General features: G+C 39.6%; 1 protein-coding gene across 3 annotated transcripts; it reads right to left on the bottom strand.

The window, feature by feature from the left end:
- Positions 1-1,595: 1,595 nt before the first annotated feature.
- Positions 1,596-21,299, bottom strand: CEP97 (centrosomal protein 97). 3 transcript variants are annotated; one of them, XM_068975524.1, is made up of 11 exons: positions 21,257-21,299; positions 18,792-18,934; positions 17,915-18,073; positions 16,898-16,999; positions 14,823-14,936; positions 14,106-14,272; positions 11,016-11,180; positions 10,003-10,127; positions 8,565-9,165; positions 5,203-5,278; positions 1,596-3,554 (listed from the first exon to the last, which is right to left on the bottom strand). In XM_068975524.1, exons 1-11 carry the CDS (start codon positions 21,297-21,299, stop codon positions 2,850-2,852), a joined length of 2,400 nt encoding a protein of 799 aa, XP_068831625.1. In that variant the 3' UTR covers positions 1,596-2,849. The 3 variants fall into 3 exon arrangements, with proteins under 3 accessions (XP_068831625.1, XP_068831623.1, XP_068831629.1); XM_068975522.1 differs by lacking the exon at positions 16,898-16,999 and having other exon boundaries at positions 8,565-9,342; XM_068975528.1 differs by lacking the exon at positions 16,898-16,999.
- Between the last annotated feature and the right edge of the window lie 1,665 nt (positions 21,300-22,964).

The raw sequence follows: 22,964 nt of genomic DNA, 5'->3' as shown, positions 1-22,964 counted from the left end.
AATGAAAAATATGTACAGACTTTCTACGGACTTACTAAAAATAAAAAAATAATAGAATGTGTAAAATAAAATTCTGGAATACAGTAACGTTTAAGTTTCCACAGTTTCTTTTCCTATAAACTAGCTATAACGTCAGAAAAGTCATCTAAGTTCTCTGTGCTTTAGTTTTATCTTTAAAACAAAGAGATTAGAATAGACAATCTCTAAGGTCCTTAAAATTCTCACATGGTATAATTCTGTGCTTCTGAAGAAATATTTAATTGATATACTCAAGTGGCCATAAATCAAGAGTTGAATTAAAATAGCACAGCCGAACTAAATGTCTATTAGAAAAACACAAATACTGTGGTAAAGCTCAACTTCCCAAACCATACGAGGCCCATTCCCTCTTCAGCCAGACCAATGAAGAGCCCAGAGTTAAAACCAAATATCTTGGTTAAATAATTTTAAATTACACTGTAAACCTATTAAAATATATTATCTATGCCACGGTTTTCCTGCATTCTAATATACATTATTTTCATCCTATTTACATTCAAGGTAATCTGTACAGTCAAGGTTGGGGGCTACTTAATATTCTTGCACTTCAAAACACTAGTAAAGTTAAATAGAATGAAGAGTAGGATATTAGTCATTATCATATTCTGCCAATTTCAAATTAAAAGTATGCTGAATACCATTTATGGGCTAGAAAAACAAGGCAAAGGTAAAAAAAGGAAATGTTGCTTGTAAATGCTAATACTCAAATGAATTCAGTTGTGTTTTGCCATTTCTCAAAAAAAAAAAAAAAAAAGAAGAAGAGGGAGGAGACCTCAGCAGAAACCCACTAGGTAATACTGAACCGCAACATTTCAGGAGCTTTTATAAGAAATTAACAAGCAATTAATGCACCATGAAGCAGCACTTTGGTACTAGTGCAGTGCAAGTTGGTTTTCCTTTGTCTAACTACAGGCAGCAAATGAGGCACTTAACTATAAAATAGAAAAATAGGGTAGATTTAAGAAGAAATTCAAAATCATTCAGGAAAGATAATCAGCATTATTCAAAAAGTTAAAAATTCTATTTTTATTTAACACACATCAATGTTTCACATGCTTCACTAGAGAAAATCTTTTGAATGTAAGACTGCTGTTTGTTTGTAAGAGACAGAAAATCTTTCCTTTGCAAGAGATTCTGGATTTCTTCTCAACCTCAGGATTTCTTCTCAACCTGAGTGCTACATATTTAAAAACTGAGAAAAGAACATTTTACCCACAGTGAGGAAATGTTTCTAACTCTCAACATAAAATGTGATCCCTGACTTTATTCTTGGAAGGATCAGCTTTTATTTTATGTAACTTCAAAGAAGGGGACCTGGTGACTGTAACTGAATAATGAATACATATTTAGCACCTAAATTTAAAGAACACTTAATTATTGCCATAGTTTTAAATCATTGTACACACAGACTGGGGGGAAGTCAGATATGTGTGTTCAATGATATTAGAACATTCTCAAAGATTAGAATCTCAAGCTTCCAAAAATTATCCTTGATTTGCAAATGCATTTATTAACATTCAAATACAATATTATCATTTCTTCCTGGAGTTACAGATATATACTCTTTTTAATGAATAAAGAAATAAATGAGGTTTATTTTTTCTTTACCACCATCAAGTTGTCTTCCAAATGTGGCACTTTTTCAGATTTAGATGGAAAAAAGTCCTTATTAAAAATGTCATTCCTATTCTACCACTGGTATTATTTTAAATGTTCTTTTCTATGAGGTCAAGAATGAAGTAAACAACCATGGGCCTCTGCTGAAATATATAAGCAAATATAAAGCAGGAACAAAGAAAGTGTACATTAATTTCTGGCAATATATTGGCACATAAAGTCTTATCTGTGCATGTGCTTAGTCACTCACTCGTGTCTGACTCTGTGACCCCATGGACTGTGGCCTGCCAGGTTCCTCTGTCCATGGGGATTCTCCAGGCAAGAACACTGGAGTGGGTTGCCATGCCCTCCTCCAGGGGATCATCCTGACCCAGGGATCGAACCCAGGTCTCCCACATTGCAGGTGGATTCTTTACCAACTGAGCCACCAGGGAATGCTTATCTATGGGGTGAAAAATCACTAAATGAAAAGATAATAAATGTTTGCTGGGATATTATCCCAAGTGAATGGAGCCTATACCTAACAGAAATATTCTTGTGTTGCCCTTTAAATAAGCTTCACTTTAATTCTGGACAGACAACTTTGCTTCATATGTTAAAACTGATACATAACGTTCAAGTTTTCCATGAAACAACTTAATTATTCCCACTGAAAAATCCTATCATCTTACCTTTTTTCCTGTTTGCTTACAAGAAGTCTTTCATGGATTAATAGAGAGGAAAAAGCTTAAAAACATATGTTCTTACTCCAAAGAGGCTGGCAAATTTCAATAGTTCACAATCCTATATGTCATTTATATTTACTGTAGCAAATTACATTCCTTACTACATAATTAACTTTCTCACATACAGAAGAATTAAAAATTCTCTTATTTGTACCTTTAAGGTAAAATTTCTATCTCCTTTAAGGTATTCTAGTTTATTTCTGAAAGGAAATGAATACATCAAAACATAGGAACACTGTTGATGAAATTTAGTTAATAAAGTGCATGTGGCTTTCAATATAAATATTGTTTGATACATTATAGCTAAATAAAAAGCTAACAAAACAAAAAGGAAGATTTACCTCAGTACCTAGGTTGCAGGGGAAAAAAAATAGTAACAAAATTGGGAGAAATATTCTTCCCCCCAAAAAAAGCCATGAAAATATTCTTAAACTAAATAGACTTCTGCTTTTCAAGCAACCAGACATGCTACACAATAATACCAACATGCAATACCTGAAATGTAGAATCACATTCTGACTGCTGCCCTTGTATGTCTGCATTTAATTCACAATTCTCTGGTGTCTGGCTGACTTCATATGGCAAAGCGGGAGATACACCTTGAGCGACATCTACAGAAGCACTATCAGATAAGACATCTAACTTTTCAGGGGAACGAGGTAGGTGAAGCTTACTATCTCCCGTCCCTTCATCAAAGTGTCTCCTCTCATCAGCATCATCTAGCTGCTGAACTGAAGTTAGATACTGTTCAAGCAGACTATTATCCTGCTCATTGTTTGAGCCTTCCTTACTCCATTCACCATGTTCTTCACTAACATCCCCTATGTCTGACTCTTTGCCATACTTGACAGTGTCAATGGAATTCCCCATTATGGAACTTTCACTACCTTCTGTGGAACTTTTTTCAAAATCCAAAGAATCCTGTAAACAGTGAACTTGTTCAGTTAAGGAGGAATGAAAACCAGAGTCTGGAAATTCTGGTAAGGATTTCTCTTGAGGAGCTTCATCAGGAGCAATGAACCAATCAGAATTTTGATCAGAAGATGGCTCCTGACTTTGGGTAAATAAAGGAGGTTTAGATGGCACCAGAGTACTTGATATAGGGGGAACATCAATATGGCAGGAACTTAGATGCTGGTCCACAGTCTGTTGCCAAGCTTGTAGAGACCTTACCTGCAAACCAAAGGATACAGTTTCACTACAAAATATAAATCATGCCTATTTTACAACTGTCCTTTGAGGTTTCTTTCCCCCCTACACTCAGGAAGTTGGTAAACGGCAGATGGCAAAACTGGAGTTAGAAATGTCCTGACTCCCCTGATCCTTTCCACAGCACCCCCAGCTTAGACCTGGTTGGCAAAAGTGGTTCACGTTGTTGGAAAGCAGGAAAGCAGGGATGGGCCAAAGCAATTCACTTGCTCCTACTAGAAAGATAATCAGAAGCACAATAACGCACATACAGCTCACTAAGGGGTCAATGAGGTTCTCAATACACTGAAGTCTATTTAACAAGACACAGTAGAACCTATTAATATGAGTAGATTCTCTAAAATGGGAGTCTCATGCTAGATACCCATTTGAGATAAGAGTTTTTAAAAACTAATAATGCAGGATTTCCCCTGGTGGTACAGTGGATAAGAATCCCCCCAGCCCATGCAGGCAACACAGGTTCAATCCTTGGTCTGGGAAGATTCTACAGAGGCCATGTGCCACAACTACTGAAATTGGTGTGCCTAGAGCCTGTGCTCTGCTACAAGAGAAGCCACCTCAATCGAAGCCTGAGCACCACAATGAAGAGTAGCCCCCATTTCCTGTAACCACAGAAAGCCCTCTTGCAGCAATGAAGACCCAGCACAGCCAAAAATTAATTATTTTAAAAAGAGAGGGAAAAAACCTAACAATGAAGTATACGCAACTCTAAAATACCTAAAAATTCCTGGAGTTCTTAATAATACGATCTTTACTTCTTTTTCTTTCTTTTGGCCACGCTACACAGCTGGTGGGATCTTAGTTCTCTGACTAGGGATCAAACACACACGCCCTGCAGTGGAAGTGTGCAGTTCTAACCACTGGACTGCCAGGGGATTCCCGGACCTTTACATTTTTAAAGTATACTTAGAACCTCAGAATTTTACTGTAACATATGCAACAAGAAAGCAATATAGAGATTTTTTTAGTTTCCCTTAGACCATCTTTCAAGGTAATCCTTGATAGTAGTTTGATATGTATCATTCCAGACCTATTACTATGTATTTTCAAAAATAACAGTATAGATAAAATCCTATTATAACAAATTCTTTTCTAAAAATACTTCCAAGGAATAATCACTGAGAACTATTTGTGGGATACAGTAGTAGTAAAACCAATGTCTGAACTGTCCCCATAGCGTGCTATTTCAGGATTCAAACTCTCTACGTGGAAGTCATGTGGACTTTTTAGGACATGCATATTGTAGCCATCACACACTGTTTCAATCATCTTTCATTCAAATAGTCTTAAAAGATAAGACAGCTACCTGAAACTTAAACTGGGCCTTTTATATCTATTGGACAGTTGTCTAATATCCTTCAATTTAGCACTTTCCGTCAGTGTTATAGTTCTTTATCTTTCTGGTCAAAATTATGAAAATATTTTTGCTCAGATTAAATAAAATGTAACAAAATGCACTGTCCTAGTTCAGAGTTAGTGGCAGTGAACACAAACCACAGCCTTAACGTTGAGAAAGGGTGCTACCTCACCTGTAACTATTCTATGATTACCTCAGCAAATCTAGAGTTTTTCTTCATTTACACAGTAGGTAAGTCAGCAGGAAGGGGCTTACCTGGTTCCAAAGGAATCTGACAGCCTCTTCTTGAACAAATTTTTGAATCCGTTCTTCATCTCTTTCTTTTCTTAATCTACAATAGTTCAAAGTCCATTACTGACACAAGAAAGGGTGCTTTGAATTGTACTTCTTATTATGACAAATAAACATATACATTGTAAAGAGATTAATAAAATATAAGTGCTTTCCACTTTTAGAATATCTAAGTGAAACTTTAGTTTTAAACTATGACTCAACATAGAAACCAAATTAGATGTGACTGAAATTCAGATTATACTGATTCTACAAAGTATTGCTAGTACTGAAAAATAAAATATTAAATGGCTTTTTTTTAATCTGGCCTCAATTTTGCAGCCAAACACACAGAAGGAGCAAGAGCAGCAGAAAGGATCAGAATCACAGCTTCAAAGAGAAGAGAATGGTCTCCTCTTTGAAGAGACCAGCAGGATTAATCCCATCAAATTTCACATCCCTGTTTGCTCCAGGTCCTGACATACTCCTTGCTATCATCAACAGACTTCCCTGTGCATAACTTCCCCTCATTCATTAAAGTTTCACTGTGGGCTCACTGTCCCCCTTCCATACTTAAAACTTATCACAGACCTACGGTTCCCTTAGCTGTCCAGTATCTCTTAAACTGTCACCCCGTTTTGTTCTGAAACTCTGACCTACTTTCTCTAGCCCCTCAAGCCTTCTTACTGCACCATGTAGGACTTCTGAATTATAATCAGCAAACTCCCATATATACACTCAGATTCTTCTCTGAACTTTTCCTTGACCAAATCAGACGCACTTCCAAGGGCCCTGTAGCCCTCTCAAGTAGCAGCTATTTTTTTCACTTATACATCAGGGTCAGAACACTGATTCCGCTGCTGTTTACAAATGATTCTTAACCTTCCTCCTGCAAGAACTCCAGCCATCCTGCTAAATTTCCCCAAACTCTTTTTCAAGTACTGAGCTCTCACTATCGACCCCATTCACTGAAGCCTCAGCACTAGTATTCTTCTCTGCCCTGTGGCCCTGGTCATCTCTGGAGCCCTTGACATTCACATGGATGCTCTATCTAACAATCATCTTCAGTCCCACTCTGGCAGTAGTGGCGGTGTAATTACTAAGTCATGTCAGTCTCCACTCTAGACTCAAGTATTTTGACTACACCATTTAAAAAAAACGATTTCAAGCACCAACACAAACCTCTCAGTTCACTTGTTCTTGCCACAATCTGCAACAACCTGGATAACTACCATTCAAATGATGTCTTTCTCCTGTCTTTCCTTTTACCTCATTTAAGTTCCAAGATCTATCACTATAATCATCTCCCTTCAAAAAGTCTTCAGCTCCCTTGATCTTCCCTCTCTCTCCTACCATATTCACCTGGGAAAAAAACCCACTCCTGTCTGAACTGGGTCCAAAATCAGAATAGAACAGCTGAGAGCTGCTGATAAAAATCACAGTTTCACTTATTGTTTCACACGTTTAAGTTTTTCCTCATACTATCCAGCAATTCTCCATTCCCTTTGTAAGTTCACTTTTAAGATATTCACTCCATACTTCACACCTCTCTTCTTCAGCCTCTCATCTCACATCCTCACCCACTCCTTCCCAAGTGCTGACCACATCTTGTATATTACTGAAAAAAGAGAAGCACCCATCAGACAGGACTTCCGCATCCCCCACCATCAACACCTACCACCTTACCCGCCCCTGCTCCTACCTCACTCCCTCCGCTTGTGCACCGAACCTCTTCTCTCACCTTCTCAACAACTTCCGCCCTGCACTTCTTTCATTGCTCTGCGCCATCAGTTTTTCCTTCCTTATTGAATCATTTCCACCAACACATAAACCTCCTCCGTATCTCCCATCTTCTTAATTTCAGATTCTCCTCTGGCAACCACCTGCTCCCTTCTCCTCCTCACAGCAACACTCATCCAAAGCTGGTTGTGCTCACTCTTCACCTCTCTTTCACTATTCAGTCCTTTCCAAACAGACTTCATCCCACTACCCCCTGAAGCTACTCTTAGGAAGCTCACTGGGCAGGAAAGGGTTAACTTGGCAGGACTGAAATGTTCAAATTCGAACATCCTAAAGACAGGACTGGCCTTGACCAGCTTCTGAGAGATAACCTCTAAACCTTTGGAATATCCCGCCTGATTAGAGCACCTTTGTACCTCTGAGACCTTGGTTTATGCTAACAATGTGCTTTATGGTGAATACCAGTTTGGTTCACCTGAGACCCTGGGCTACAATGTTATTGGTTTGACCTTGGGTGGGGGCTGAGGTCTGAGTAGTTAAGGTCAGTCATATGGACTGACCTAGGTGACTGTCCGCCAATAAAAACCCCAGATGCCAAGGCTTGAGGAAGCTCCGTGGTTGGCAATACTTCACGTGTTTTCACTCATTGTTGCTTCAAGAATTGAGCCCCACCTATAAAACTGCACTGGAAGAAGACAACTAGAAGCTGGAACCTGGTCTCTCCAGAAATTTGCCCTGTGTGTCTTCTTCCTTTGCTGACTGTAATCTATATCCTTTCACTCTAATAAACCATAATAAACATGATCATAAAGAATAGCTTTTTTGAGTCAAGAGTCCTTTTTACAAATCAAACCTGGGGATAGTTTTGGGGACCTTCAACACACAGTCACTGCCAGTTGCTGAATCTGGTATACAGTTCTCGGTCCTGTTACAGCACCTCTCTTCTCTCTTGAAACATGGCCCTGCTGGAGCTGGGACACACTCTCTCCCAGTTCTCCTCCCTCTCTGGCTGTCCCTTCTCAGTCTCTTTTACTCTTCCTCCTCTCCCACTTGCTAATCTCAGTAAATACTGCCAGGTACAGTACTGATACTCAGAATAAATCTATGAAATCCTAATTTCCCTGGCTGACAGTCATGAAAACATGTAAGCCAGAGAATGAACACATAACTTCCACCATAGCCACCAAATTTTAACCCCTTCTAAGTCCCTACTATTTTCCTTAATTCTTATGCCATCTACTGGGTTCTATGTAGACTTCCTCATCGTCTCACTTTTATACTCATTCAGTTTTTCTACATCTTCTGTATCTTCTGTGTTTAGGTACATAGACGTCCATAAGGCATGCATTTCATCCAACATTTACTGCTATGCTGCATCTATATTCCAATCTCAGCACTAGATACGGAGGCACATATTGCAGTCCTTGCTCTCAAGCTGCCTTCAGTACACTGTCAGAGACAAACCTAGAGTGGCAACATGGTATGGAAAGTGTCCCAGACACAAGAGTTTGATTCAGTGTTCTGAATCAAAGCTAAGAATCTGACACCCCCAAACCAACAAAACAGCATCTTCACAGTAAAGGCCTTAAAACGGACTTCTCACCCACCTCCTTATTTCACCAGTTAGGCAGACAATGTGTTCTTGCATCCTGCGAAGACGGATTTCATAGCGCACATCTCTAGCTTGTGGGTTGTAGTTCCTGGCATAAAAGCCCCGCCAACAGGCCTGAAGCTTGGTGGCTGCTTCATTCAGTTTCTGGAGGGCAACTTTATCTTGTCCCAAAGGAACAGATTTCTGGGTTAACAGCCTGCAGGGAAGCTTCTCTGAAGCTATTTGAGACCTGGCTTCTTCACTGTCTGGCTGCGTATGGAAGACATTGTGTCCAACTGACTCAGGAAAAGACGTAAGACTGTGGGTGTGATCCTTCAAGCCAGCACTGGTGACTGTTGGCTCAGGACAAGCTAACAGTCCATCTTTCTCATTTACCTCTGTACCAACTGCACTTTTTGTCATCTGAACAGAATTCTCATTTGCAGCCCCCAAAGCCTTTTCCTCTTCCTTGCTTGATAAGTTCTGGTTTTCTGGCCCTTTCACAGATTCATCTGCAGCAGCATCATCTTCTAGGCTCAAGTTAATGCCTTGCAGCCTCAGCTCCACTGTAGGTGATACTGGAGAGAGTCCTGATGCAACTGGCATAAAAGTAGACTCTGAAGAGAGGAGACTGCAATTTAACTTGTCCTCATCGGTCTGGATGTCTTCCAGGTGCAGGTCATTTCGAGAATATCTTGCAGTGTGTACAGAGGTTGGAAAGTTATTCTTAACAGCATGTGATTGGTCATCATGACTGCTTATCCCAACCCAAGAATTGACTTGGATGACAGGTTCTAAAAGAATCAACAGAATGTCACTGGAAACATTAAATATTTACGGAGGGATTTTTTTTCAGTTGTATCCCTTTAATGAAATTTAATCCCTCAAATATAGTAAAAGGCAATGAAATCATTTCAGTAATTTCCTCCAAAACGCCTTAAAATATCAAACCAAATATTTTTAAGAAACTAAATTCTTGCAATAATCATAAAAATAATCGAAGTACTAGGTCAAGTCAAAAGGTGGCAGTCCTCTGAATGTTTTAAAAAATTAAGACATTTAATAGTTACAGATGTCTGCGTATATTGTTGTTTAGCCACTAAGTCATGTTTGACTCTTTTGCGACATGACCCCATGGATTGTACAGCATGCCAAGCTCCTCTGTCCATGAAATTTTCCAGGCAAGAATACTGGAGTGGGTTGCCATTTCCTTCTTTAGGGGATCTTCCTGACCCAGGGGTTGAACCCACATCTCCTGCATTGGCAGGTGGATTCTTTATCACTGAGACAAAAGGGAAGCTGCCATTTGTGTAATTTACATATGTAATAAAATAAAAGATCCAAATGTTCACTTGAGCTAACCAGTAAAACATTCTGAAAATATGTACTGTTTCCTGTTTTATGATACCAAATAGATCAAACAAAAAAGGACCGGAGATCAGTTAACTTCTTACCGCTTTCTGGGACTACCTGGCCATCTTGAATGGGGCTGGAATGCTCTGGCACAAATGATGCCCTTGATTCAACAGGAGACGACTCTTCATTGTGGCTCTGGTTCATTAACTGCCTCTGGTGAAATCTAAAATCAGAATACCTCATGTGATTTCACACAAATCAAAAAAAGAAAGCTTCTCTGCTTCCTTCAACAATTCGACAGGTAACAATGTCAAGAAGGGAGAAGTTTACAAGTTTTCAAAGTACATACCTTTAATGACCTCAAAATTACAAAGTCTCATGGATAGAAAATGTTAAGAAATTTATTTTTAAATCACAGTCAGACACCATCATAAATATACACACACGAACCTTCAAAGACAGGATCTCTGATGAAAGACGTGACTACTAAAAATGCTTCTAGCTATACAGCGTTAGTATTTTTCTTTTACGTTTTTTTCTAAAAGCTTTATTTATTATTTAGTTTTGCCTGCGTTGGGTCTTTGTTGCTGTGCATGGGCTTTCTCTAGCTGTGGTGAGCGGGAGCTACTCTTTGTTCTGGCATACAGGCTTCTCACTGCAAGTGGCCTCTCCGTTGCAAAGCTTGGGCTCTTGAGCTCAGGCTCAGTAGCTGTGGTGCACAGGCTTAGCTGCTCCACAGCATGTGCCATCTTCTGGGACCAGGAATCAAACCTATGACTCCTGCATTGCCAGGCGGATATTTAACCACTGGACCACCAGGGAAGTCTCTATAACATTAGTATTTTAAAGCCCATGTAAAACACCCACATTAAAAGAACAAATGAAGTTATTTTAAATCCCAGGCTGCCAGGCTGCTAGGCTCTCCCCACTCAGGAAATGACTAGCAGCTACTGGGGAGGAAACTAGATTGCACTGCATGGTTTGGCTCCTCTGAAAGCCCGCTGTGGTGACCAGGGCCCCAGGGGGTCCAGAAATGTGGCTGCAGCACTCTCTCCAATCCTGCTAACTCTGCAGGAAAGTCTCATCAGCTGCTACAGATAAATGCGCTCACCTCTGCTTGCTCAGAATCTTCTCTAGCTTGGCATCCTCTGCCGTTTGAAGGCCCAGCGTAGAAGTGAGAGGACAGACCGTAGCCAGATACTGGACAAGCTGGATGTGCTGGCCAGGCCGATACGCTCTCCCCTTGCCTTGACTATACAGCCATTCAGCTTTTAAACTGGAATTGGGGGACAGAAAGAAGGGCTGGCACTGGGGTAGACAAGATACATTTTCAAGCAATAATGATCTTCCTTCTTAATATGCCTTTCCAGCATCACTAGATGTTTTTCAGGAATAACATTTCCGTTAAAAAGAAAAATTATCCTCTGCTTTACTCTCCTTACTCTTGTTATGGTTTAAACATTTTTTCTTGCTTAGGGGCACTTCCAATGATTTGTACTAAATGGTTCCAAATATTTTAAAATTATCTTCAAAGAAGCAATAAGTATTCCCTCCATTCACTGTCAAACTGAAGTACCTAAATACATAAACTGTGTTTAAATTCATTAGTTCATAATTATAGTTTTTTTAAAGCCAACTGGTCACAGTTGAAGGATGCTAGTGAGCTACCATCTCATCATCTTTAAAAACTGATAAAGGGGGAGAATTAAATATTATTAATTCCATCTTTCCTATACAAACTATACCAATGAGTAACCGAATAGTTACTTCACAGAAGTATTCCAGCTTATTTAAAAATGAATTACAGAATTAAAATTTCACCATTTTGCAACTCTCAATGAATTAATGGATTTAGGCACTGACGGTTAATAGCTTCTCATAACATAACAGACAACCAGATACCATGTGCCTCTCAACAGGACCCAAAAAGCTGTTCTTGACCCCACAAAAATCTGATCAAACCTCCACCTTCAACTACCCATTTACAGAAAACACAAAAGGGGAGAGTATGTCAAAGCACATGGGGACGCAGCAATTGGCAAAATAAGCACAGTAGGAAACTCTGTAGGACAAAGAATCTGATTTCTTCAATAACCAAAAAGAGAAAAGAAAGCAAAGCAGAGAGACAGGGGGCCCACAGAGAGATCTGAAAGTATCATCTTGGACCTCTAGCCAAGCTGACCTTTCAAATGACTCCAGCCCTGACTGTGATCACACCACAAGACCCCAAGTGAAAACGACCAAATCAGCACAGCCAACCCATGCAGCATGCAATAAACAGTAAACTTTCAAGATACTGAAAAAGAGAGCAAGAAAGATATATTTTAAATACATCAAGCAATTACATTGTATGGCCTTATTTGGAACCAGTTTCCAAAATTCTATTTAAAAACTGCATTTATGAGGACTAAACATAAGCACTTAATATTTTGTGTTATTAAGGAATTATTGTTAAATTTTTTGAGATGTGATAACAGTATTGTATTTATTTCTTTACAGACTGACATTTCTCAAACGTCCCACATAGCTCCAAGTTGGAGTGATTACAAATAAGGCTGGAGTGATTATGTTTGGAGTGATTATGCATAAGGTTGCTATGAACATGCTTATGCATTTTTTCCGGCATACATAAGTTCCTATTTCTCTAGGGTATATAGCAGAGTCAAACTGTTAAGTCATAGGGTATTTATATGTTTAAATTCAGTAAATATTGTCAGTTTTTCAAAGTGGCGCACGATTTATACTCCTAGAACAGTTAATGAGAGTGCCAATTGCTCTACATAGCCATCAAAATTAAACATATTGCTCATACTTCTAATTTTAGCTACTATGGTGGGAGCTCCATAGCAACAAGGAAAAAAAATAATCTTTCTAAATTATCAAAAAGTCACTATAGTGGGGAGGGGAGTTATGATGAGTGGGACAAAGAAGACCTCTGCAGTGCTGGTTACATTTAGTCTTCTTTTCAATGGTGATTATATAGATATTCTAAAGTATTACATTTAAACTATTTCTAAATTATATGCTATCACAACAAACTGGAAAATTCTTAAAGAGATGGTAATATCAGACCACCTGACATGCCTCCTGAGAAATCTGTATGCAGGTTAGGAGGTAACAGTTAGAACTGGACATGGAACAACGGACTGGTTCCAAATAGGGAAAGGAATACGTCAAGGCTGTATATTGTCACCCTGCTTATTTAACTTATATGCAGAGTACATCATGAGAAATGCTGGGCTGGATGAAGCACAAGCTGGAATCAAGATTTCCGGGAGAAGTATCAATAACTTCAGATAGGCAGATGACACCACCCTTATGGCAGAAAGTGAAGAACTAAAGAGCCTCTTGATGAAAGTGAAAGAGGAGAGTGAAAAAGTTGTCTTAAAACTCAACATTCAGAAAACTAAGATCATGGCACCTGGTCCCATCACTTCATGGGAAATAGATAGGGAAGCAATGGAAACAGTGACAGACTTTATTTTTGGGGGCTCCAAAATCACTGCAGATGGTGACTGCAGCCATGAAATTAAAACACACTTACTTCTTGGAAGGAAAGTTATGACCAACCTAGATAGCATATTCAAAAGCAGAGACAGAGACATTACTTTGCCAACAAAGGTCCATCTAGTCAAGGCTATGGTTTTTCCTGTGGTCATGTATGGATGTGAGAGTTGGACTGTGAAGAAAGCTGAGCGCTGAAGAATTGATGCTTTTGAGCTGTGGTGTTGGAGAAGACTCTTGAGAGTCCCTTGGACTGCAAGGAGATCCAACCAGTCCATCCTAAAGGAGATCAGTCCTGGGTGTTCATTGGAAGGACTGATGCTGAAGCTGAAACTCCAATACTTTGGCCACCTCATGAGAAGAGTTGACTCATTGGAAAAGACTTTGATGCTGGGAGGGATTGGGGGCAGGAGGAGAAGGGGACGACAGAGGATGAGATGGCAGGATGGCATCACTGACTTGATGGACATGAGTTTGGGTAAACTCCGGGAGTTGGTGATGGACAGGGAGCCTTGGTGTGCTACAATTCATGGGGTCGCAAAGAGTAGGACACAACTGAGAGACTGAACTGAACTGAATGACTAATTTCTATATTCATATTTCAAGCAATATTCAGCTTCTTAATTTGTAGTAAGCTAGAAATGAGCTTGTCAGTTAATTCCCATGATAAATGTGACATTGGAGGGGTCACGTTCACCTTTCCTTCTGAGAAATCACATATCCATCCAGGACTCGGAGGCTTAGGCACCAGCTGACGATGTATGGCCGATAATCGAACCCTGGGATGGAAGGTGTTGCCATCACACATGGATTATTCATGATTGACAACTGTTCCAGTTCAGTTAAGGATGCCAGAAAAGAGACCTGGAACAAAGAACATCTTTGTTGCATGAAATGGACTACTCAGTGGCAAGCACAGGGCTTCTGCTGATTACACATCTCTGGCAGTTTGAGAATGCAACAATTTCCCTCTTGTTTTGAAAAGTGACAAGTAATACTCTTATATTATCCACTGACTCCAAAAATTCCAACAATATGGCCATCTGTTCTTGCTGCACAAAGTCCCTTAGAAAGCACTGCTTCCTAGCAAAGAGAACCCTAGTTTGAAAACATAATAGAAGCCAGAAAAAGGTACAGAGTATGCCTTATTAACCCCTTTAATGTAGATGTCCCTCCACCAACAATCACTTCCCAGTGGAGTGAAGAGTGCAGCATTACAAATGAAATTAAGCCTTAATAACCTACTGACATTAAATAAAAGTGGAAAGAAAAAGAATGGTCTTCTGGAGCCACGTGTTTCACCCTGATAGCAGTTTCTTCCAAGATGCTCATCTAAAGCAAGCTCACCACCTTTTCCTGCATCTCTCCTGAGTTTCCAGCTCCCGGGATCCCATAAGATACCCTCAAATTTTACCTCATTTAAGTCCCGGATTTCATTTTCCGCCAAAGAAAGTATAGCAAGACATCTGGGTAGATAAGCAGGTGCCATTCTAAGAGAGGTGATGATATTTCCATGTAAAAGCAGGGTCTTGAAAGTAAAAATGCAATGAATTACAAATGGAAATAGACCAACTGGTCTATTTTGATAAAACCAAAATAATGTATACAAAAGGAAAGTGATCTATTTTATTATAACTTCTCATCACACATAAATCAAAGACTGTTAATGCTATAAGGGTCTTAGGTGGCCATTTGGTCCAACTCTCTTTTCACATCCATATTCTAAGCTCAAGAAAGTTTAAAGAGTTGCCAAAGAACATATGCTTAGTTTAGCAAAAGGCATGTTGCAAGTTATTTAAACTTGACCAACTTTCAACATACTTGTTCATTTCCTTTTAAAACACCAAAATAGAGGGTGAAAAAAGTGAAAGAAAACATTCATTGAAACAAAAAGCTACAGGGAATTCCCTGAGGGTATGGGTTCCATCCCTGGTTAGGGAAATAAGATATCCTGCTGCTGCTGCTGTTAAGTCGCTTCAGTCGTGTCTGACTCTGTGCGACCCCATAGATGGCAGCCCACCAGGCTCCCCCGTCCCTGGGATTCTCCAAGCAAGAACACTGGAGTGGGTTGCCATTTCCTTCTCCAATGCATGAAAGTGAAAAATGAAAGTGAAGTCGCTTAGTCGTGTCTGACTCTTAGCGACCCCATGGACTGCAGCCCACCAGGCTCCTCCATCCATGGGATTCTCCAGGCAAGAGTACTGGAGTGGGGTGTCATCCTGCGTGCAGCCAAAACAACAACAACAAAAAAGAGAAACAATCAGGTAGAAAGCAAATTTTCCAGGAAAGAGATATAACCCACAAACTATGATTTGCAACTATATTCTCTTGGTAACTTAAAACTTGAGGAAGACAGAATGTACTTGATAAACCTGACTCAAATTCAAATTAAGACAGCAACAATGAAAAATAAACTGAAGACTCTCAATACCAAGATTCTGATAAAGTAATCATGCCTCCATTCCAGAAAAAAAAAACTTTCAATCATCTTTAGTTCATTTGAATTCTTTCAGTATCTGACTACATCAAATTTTTTTAGAGTAATTGTTATGATTTCTGCTAAAAAAAAGGCAAAAGTTGAGCTAATAATACTATTTCTGGGGCTTAATGAATTCATCTCACGCTAATGATATCCAAGGGAGTTAAAATATGGAAAAAGCCTACTCACGTTTTATGAAGCTGTTGATTCCAACTGTTACATATTTATTTTATTGCATTTCCCTCCATAAAAAGTGCTATAGGCAACAGACTTTCTAAAGTGAGGTTAATTTTGATAATTTAATAATATCTACCACTAAAAGGAAATAGCAGTCTTCAGTGTCAAACAGGAATGATTACTCTTAACCCCACCAACATGTTACGCACTACTGATGCTATACAACTAAAGCTACTAATGTTGACGGACTAGGCATGAAGGGAATTTCATCATGTTTGTTGAACAGTAAATAAGCATTAATTTTAACTACAATGACCAGTTTTAGTTAAAGTAAATCAGTAATAGAAATTAACAACAAAAAGTTTCACACTTAATTTCTGGTACACTAAGGAAATTCAACCAGTCCATTCTAAAGGAGATCAGTCCTGGGATTTCTTTGGAAGGAATGATGCTAAAGCTGAAACTCCAGTACTTTGGCCACCTCATGCGAAGAGTTGACTCATTGGAAAAGACTCTGATGCTGGGAGGGATTGGGGGCAGGAGGAGAAGGGGACGACAGAGGATGAGATGGCTGGACAGCATCACCGACTCGATGGACCTGAGTTCGAGTGAACTCTGGGAGTTGGTGATGGACAGGGAGGCCTGGCGTGCTGCGATTCATGGGGTCGTAAAGAGTAGGACATGACTGAGCGACTGAACTGAACTGAATTGAATAGAATTTTTATCATAATGAACACAATTTATTCTTGCAGATCTATATACAGATCAATTAGGTCACTTTCTCTTGGTATTTTAGTATAAAATTTCAGAAGCGACATAGAAAACACACTTACCTTCAGTGATACCAATTTAGATAGATCACCTATCTGGGGTATGTTATTGTCTGATAAATCGAGATGTTGTAGAGAGGTGCAGGTGTTAATTTGTTCCATGGCCTATTACAAGAAAAGGAAATGTATTTCATGCACACAAAATCAAAAAATGAAAGTCTTCCTTGTAGCTGACCCTCTTCCCTCTTTCTTACTGTCAGAAGCAGAGGAGCAGTGCTTAGCAAGAGAAAGACAAGGCAGTGGCAACAGAATTTGGCATATTGTTATAAAGCAAGTTTCTACCTTCATTATCCCTCTAGAGCAGAGGATCATATCATGCCAGATACTTACAGCTTGAAGGAACAGTGATGACACATGACAGTTGATATAGCATAGACTTTACAAGTTAACATTGGAGCTAAACTGCTTGGATTCAAATCCTGGCTCAGCAACTTCTTGACTGTGAGCTTAGACAAGTTACTTAACTTCTCTGTACTTCAGTTTCTTCATCTATATGATACACATGAAGACTGTACCTACTTTATAGGCTGTCATGAGACTGAATGACTTAAAACAGTTAAGGTAGTTAGAAGAGCAAACCTTACATGCTTGATAAGTCAGTTTTCTTCATTTAAGACCGTTCCCTTGTCTACAATATCAAAAAATAAGACACAGAAAACAAAATATACAAACAAACAAACAAAAAAGACACAGAAATACTGATTAACTTACCCAAAACGATCATTACTAAGTGGTGGGAGCAGGACCAGAATTGAGAGCTCCTGACTTTTAAAACATTCTATTCTTCACTGTACCATTAAACATGCACACAGAGCTTAATTCTGCATGAATTTTCAAAATGAGATTTTTTTTTTTTTTAGTTTATGGTAACCAAAATTATCTCTGGGGAATGGGAGTGGATACTTTCATTTTTTATTCTACTTAATTCTCTACTGCTTAAATTCCTTGTTCATAGCAAATACTTTTGTGAAGTTAAAAAAAAAAAAAACTACCAAAAAAAAAAAGAAAGAAAGAATTCACCTTGAGATTATTTCCCGCCAAATTCAGCCATTCCAAATGAACCAGTTCCTTTAGGCCTTCCACATAGCCAATGCTATTATGAGGCAAATTTAACACCCTGAGTTGGGTCAGTTTGGCTACACCCATCATCCGCACCAGCCTATTATTAGCCACTGACAACTGAGGAAAGAAAACATATCATTATTCTTACTTTCACATTAGGGTGGCGAAAAAGATTTGTTTATATGGTCAAACATTCCCAAATATAGAAACTCAGTTTGTACTTTTCACATATATTGTCTAAATATTCTGCAGTGTGACTATTTATTATTGCTGTCACTCCTAAGCAATAGAAAACAGAGATAAAGTTGAAGAATCCCACACCTCCTCCAAGTACTAAAAGAAAATATCTTCAACACAGCAACTACTTGAGAATGTAAACTCCACAATAATGGAGTCCTTACATTGTCTCCATCAAAATCTAGAACAATGTCAGACACATAAGAAGGGTCCAATAAATGTTGAATGAATCAATGAATCAACTTTTTACCTCCACCATGAGGTAACACAAAATGTTATGTTATTTAGCCAACATAAAATGTTTTCTTTTTTAACAAATGCTCTTTGTATAGTCTACATTAAAGGTGACAAAAAAGTGTTAATCTTCAGGAGAAATTTTAAAATTATCATTTAATGGTCATCATGAAAAAATTAATTTTTAAAATTTTTACTAAATTATTTTATTTTTAAATTTATTTTAGCTATTAATTCTTTATAATTTAAGGCAATACTTACTACTTTCTAGGTTTACAGAGTTACATTTGTTACCTTACTGCTTTATTTTGTATAATAATAAACTGGTCTTATATAACTATTTCCCCCACACAGCAATACCTACCTGTACTAATCGTTTGCATTTCTCAAGATTTTCCAATTTAATAATCTGATTTTTATCCAGAATCAAAGTATGAATATCAGTTTCACAGGGTAAGTTTGGGCTTAATTTCTGTAGCCCTTGCCCTGACCAATTGACCACTGATCCTTGAAAAGAGAAGGGAAATTGTTAGAAAACACAAATACAAAACTAAGCATAGGGATAAAATTATACTTACAAAATCTTATACATTTAGAGTTAGAAAACACTAGAGTAAAATAAATATCAAGATTTTAAAACTAAAGCAATCAACTTTTCAGTGACTACAGAATGAAATTATTCACTTTCCTTTAGAAGTATCAGATTATAACTAGATTTGCAATATTCATGTATGGATGTGAGAGTTGGACCATAAAGAAGGCTGAGCGCCAAAGAATTGATGCTTTTGATCTGTGGTGTTGGAGAAGACTCTTGAGAGTATCTTGGACTGCAAAGAGATCAAACCAGTCAATCCTAAAGGAAATCAGTCCTGAATATTCATTGGAAGGACTGATGCTGAAGCTGAAACTCCAATGCTTTGGCCACCTGACGGGAAGAACTGACTCTTGGAAAAGACCCTGATGCTGGGAAAGTCTGAAGGCAGAAGGGGAGGACAGAGGAGGAGATGGTTGGATGCTATCATCGACTCAATGGACATGAGTTTGAGCAACCTCTGGGAGATGGTGAAGGACAGGGAGGCCTGGCATGCTGCAGTCCATGGGGTCACAAAGAGAGGGACATGACTCAGTGACTGAAGAACAACAACAACTCAAGTTTCTACGATATTAAATACTCTGGAATTCTTCACACTTAAATGTGAACTATTATTCCATATTTTATGCCTAAGTAATGACTGTATTTTTTTAGATGTAACTAATCTTTTGATAGAGATCAACCTGCTTACAACCTAACTACCAGTATACCATAAAGTGCCCAAGCTATTTTGAAAATCAAAGTATAGTTATGTTGACTTAGCTACAAGATGAGAATAATCTACCTACTTCATTACATTGATATGGAGATGAAAATCAAAACCCTATGAACAGCACTCAATCCCATTCCTGGCACATAGCATTCATAATAATCATAATAACATGATTTGGTATACTTAACAGACGTTCAAATTCTGGCTCCACTAAACACGGTGGTTTATTGGGCAAGTTATTGATCTCTTTGGGGCTCACTTGAAATGGCAACCCACTCCAGTATTCTTGCCTGGAGAATCCCATGGAAGGAGGAGCCTGGTGGGCTACAGTCCACCGGGTCGCAAAGAGTCGGACACGACTGAGCGATTTCACTTTCACTTTTCTACTCTCTAAGATAGGAATGATAATAATACCTGCCTTATAATGTTACAGAGAAAATGAGATTTAAAAAAAAAAAGACAGAACATAATCTGGCTCATATAAAAAGTGCTCTATAAATGTTAACTGCTATACTATCAGTATATTCATTGCCGCGGTGGACTGGGGAGGTGGAGTTTAAGAGTAGCAGCTATCTGAGGGAGGAGGGGCTAGAGAAACTGCCAATTTCAAATTTCTACCCAGATTAAGATTACTGCGGGAAATAATTATGCAAGATAGCTCTCCTGAAAGATATCAACGTTTTTCCATTGTCTAATGGCTTCTAGCATTTGGGAGGACAGGTGGTAACTGGATTTGAGAGTTTGATGAAAGCTATGTACCGACCCAGGAAAATGCAGAGCCTCTGCACACAATTCAAAGGGATCGAAACACCTCTTCGACCCTCTCTCTCTCACATAATGAGCCAGATCTAAGCGGTGGAAAGGGGCATCGACCCTCCGTCCTGCCTGTGACCCAGAGCTTCCGAGCTGTAACCAAAACAAAGGAGCTCCACTCACACAGTACCCACGGAAGCACCCACACCCCGCGCTTGGGCAGCGACCAAACTAGATCCCAGAATACCGTCTGCATAACAAGGGGTGGTGAACTGTGGGCTCTGAATAATCCTCAGATTTTATCTTGGCCATTGGGACACTTCCAAGAAAGGGTCCAACGTCAATCTAGCGAACTGTGTTAGACAGAGAGTTTCTTGAACGTTCTAGGAACTGAGAGAAAGGGGGAGATTTTACAGTTTTCACCTGGGTACCCAGAACTCAACGTAAACATCCAAGAACGGTCACCGCTGCCAGAAACCCGCAGACCAGGTATCCTCAGGAGCGCGGGACCCGCGGCGCCCGGTAGCGCTAAGGTCTCTGGGGGTTTGTAGTCCCTTGCTTGGACCTCGCCGCGACGCTGCAGAACGAGGCAGCGCCTAAGGGACTACAATTCCCAGAGGGCAGCGCGCCTCCGCGAAGCCCACAACTCTGCATCAAAAGAACTGGTCCAGAACTGCACCCATTAAACCTAGTCTTCTTCTCTCCACCTGGCAACTGTTTAATTCAGTTCCATGGAGTAAACCTCGGCACCCAAGGGTGGGGATCGCCTTACCTTCTCCAGGAGGCAAAGCCGCGGCGGCACACGCCGCCGCCATACTTCCCGCTTGCTGTTAATACCAGGCAACCGTCCTCCCGGCTGCTCGGTGGAGCTAGTGGTCGGGAGGAGCGAGCTTGAAACTACAGCTCCCAGGATGCACGGCACCCAAACGGCCCAATTGGCTGCCTGCAACTAATAATGCGAAACCAGGTTAGAATCTGAGCCGCAGTGAGTTTGTGAAACCTGGTCAACTCCCTAATTTGGCAGAGAAGCGAACTATTATTAAATGATCATTTCACTGTTTTTTCCAGATGTTTTCGAAATTTGACACTTTTGTCATCGAAATGATTATAAGGTCTCTACTCTGCAGACTGAATTTGAGGACTTATTGCTAGAAGTCTAGCAATGGCGGGGGCGGGGAGGGAGGGGGGTAGGGGAGGTGCTGCCCCCTTTATTGACATTTCTGAATGAGCTCCAAGTGTTCAACTCTGCTACAGGCGATTTTGTTTAGATAGTCAAAATCGATACAACTTATTTGAAAGTTTAGTTAAAGCAAGTTGGGATAAAAGCTTTTACACAGAATCAAATATTTAAGTAGTTGTTCTTGAATAGTTAACAGAACTTTAGACCTAGATGTATTTAATAAGTATTGAGTGAGTGAGTGTGAAGTCACTCAGTCGCGTCCGACTCTTTGTGACCCCATGGACTGTAGCCCACCAGGCTCCTCTGTCCATGGAATTTTTTAGGCAAGAGTACTGGAGTGGGTTGCCATTTCCTTCTCCAGGGGATCTTCCTGACCCAGGGATTGAACCTGGGTCTCCTGGATTGTAGGCAGATGCTTTACCATCTGAGCCACCATGGAAGCCCGTTTTAATAAGTATAAAACCCAGAATTTTTCCAAGCAGTATACAAAAGTTTACAGTACAATCTCCAAACTGAAAAATTACACTGCCTTACTGTAGGGGAGTAGGCTTACACTTTTGATATTACTATTAACATGCTAACTAGTGTGATTGTAACTATGAACTCAATAAGCTTTCAGGGAATGGAGAAAGAAATAGAAACTATAATATTCAGAGAACACTTGAAGGAGGAAGTGAAATGGAGCTAAGGCTTAAAAGATGGGTGGACTCTAAACAGTTCAGAAGTAGAAGATGAAAAGACAGCACAGACTACAGGTGGGAGGCAGGTGGTAATGAAACTAATCTGATAGCACCAGACAATGTGGAGCTTCCAGTTTCCACTACCCACTCCTTCACTCCCTCTTGCAATCTTTATTCTGAATTTCCATCTTTCTGAGACAGCCATGTCCAACATCTCTGATAATTTGTTTGAAAAAAATCCCTGTAACTCATGCTTCTAGGTTTCCAAGCAATTGATTCTGTGAGCATTCCCTCCTTCCTGGATCCTCCTTATGTCTCTCTCTGACTACAGCTGCTTTAACTTAAAATAAACAAATAAACAAACCCTGTTTCCCACTGTGTTAGTCTGAAGACAAGTTTCCTAGCTCTCAAGAGGGAATTAAGACTAGGAATTTTTTCCCTTCTAACCAAGAACCCCCTTATGTAGAAAGCACAGTCTTACTATACAGGTATAAGAAAAATGTAAGCCTGAATTCTTTCTCCTACTAACCTTTGTTCCCTGGAACAGTTCGTGAAGTCTGAGGCGAGTTTCTAGCTCATGGAACAAGAAAGGGTTTACAGTTCTCTCCAACTTTGCAGGG

The sequence above is a fragment of the Capricornis sumatraensis genome, chromosome 1 (genome assembly GCF_032405125.1).
Source record: "Capricornis sumatraensis isolate serow.1 chromosome 1, serow.2, whole genome shotgun sequence".
Lineage (NCBI taxonomy): Eukaryota > Metazoa > Chordata > Mammalia > Artiodactyla > Bovidae > Capricornis > Capricornis sumatraensis.
This window is presented reverse-complemented; position numbering and strand designations above follow the sequence as displayed.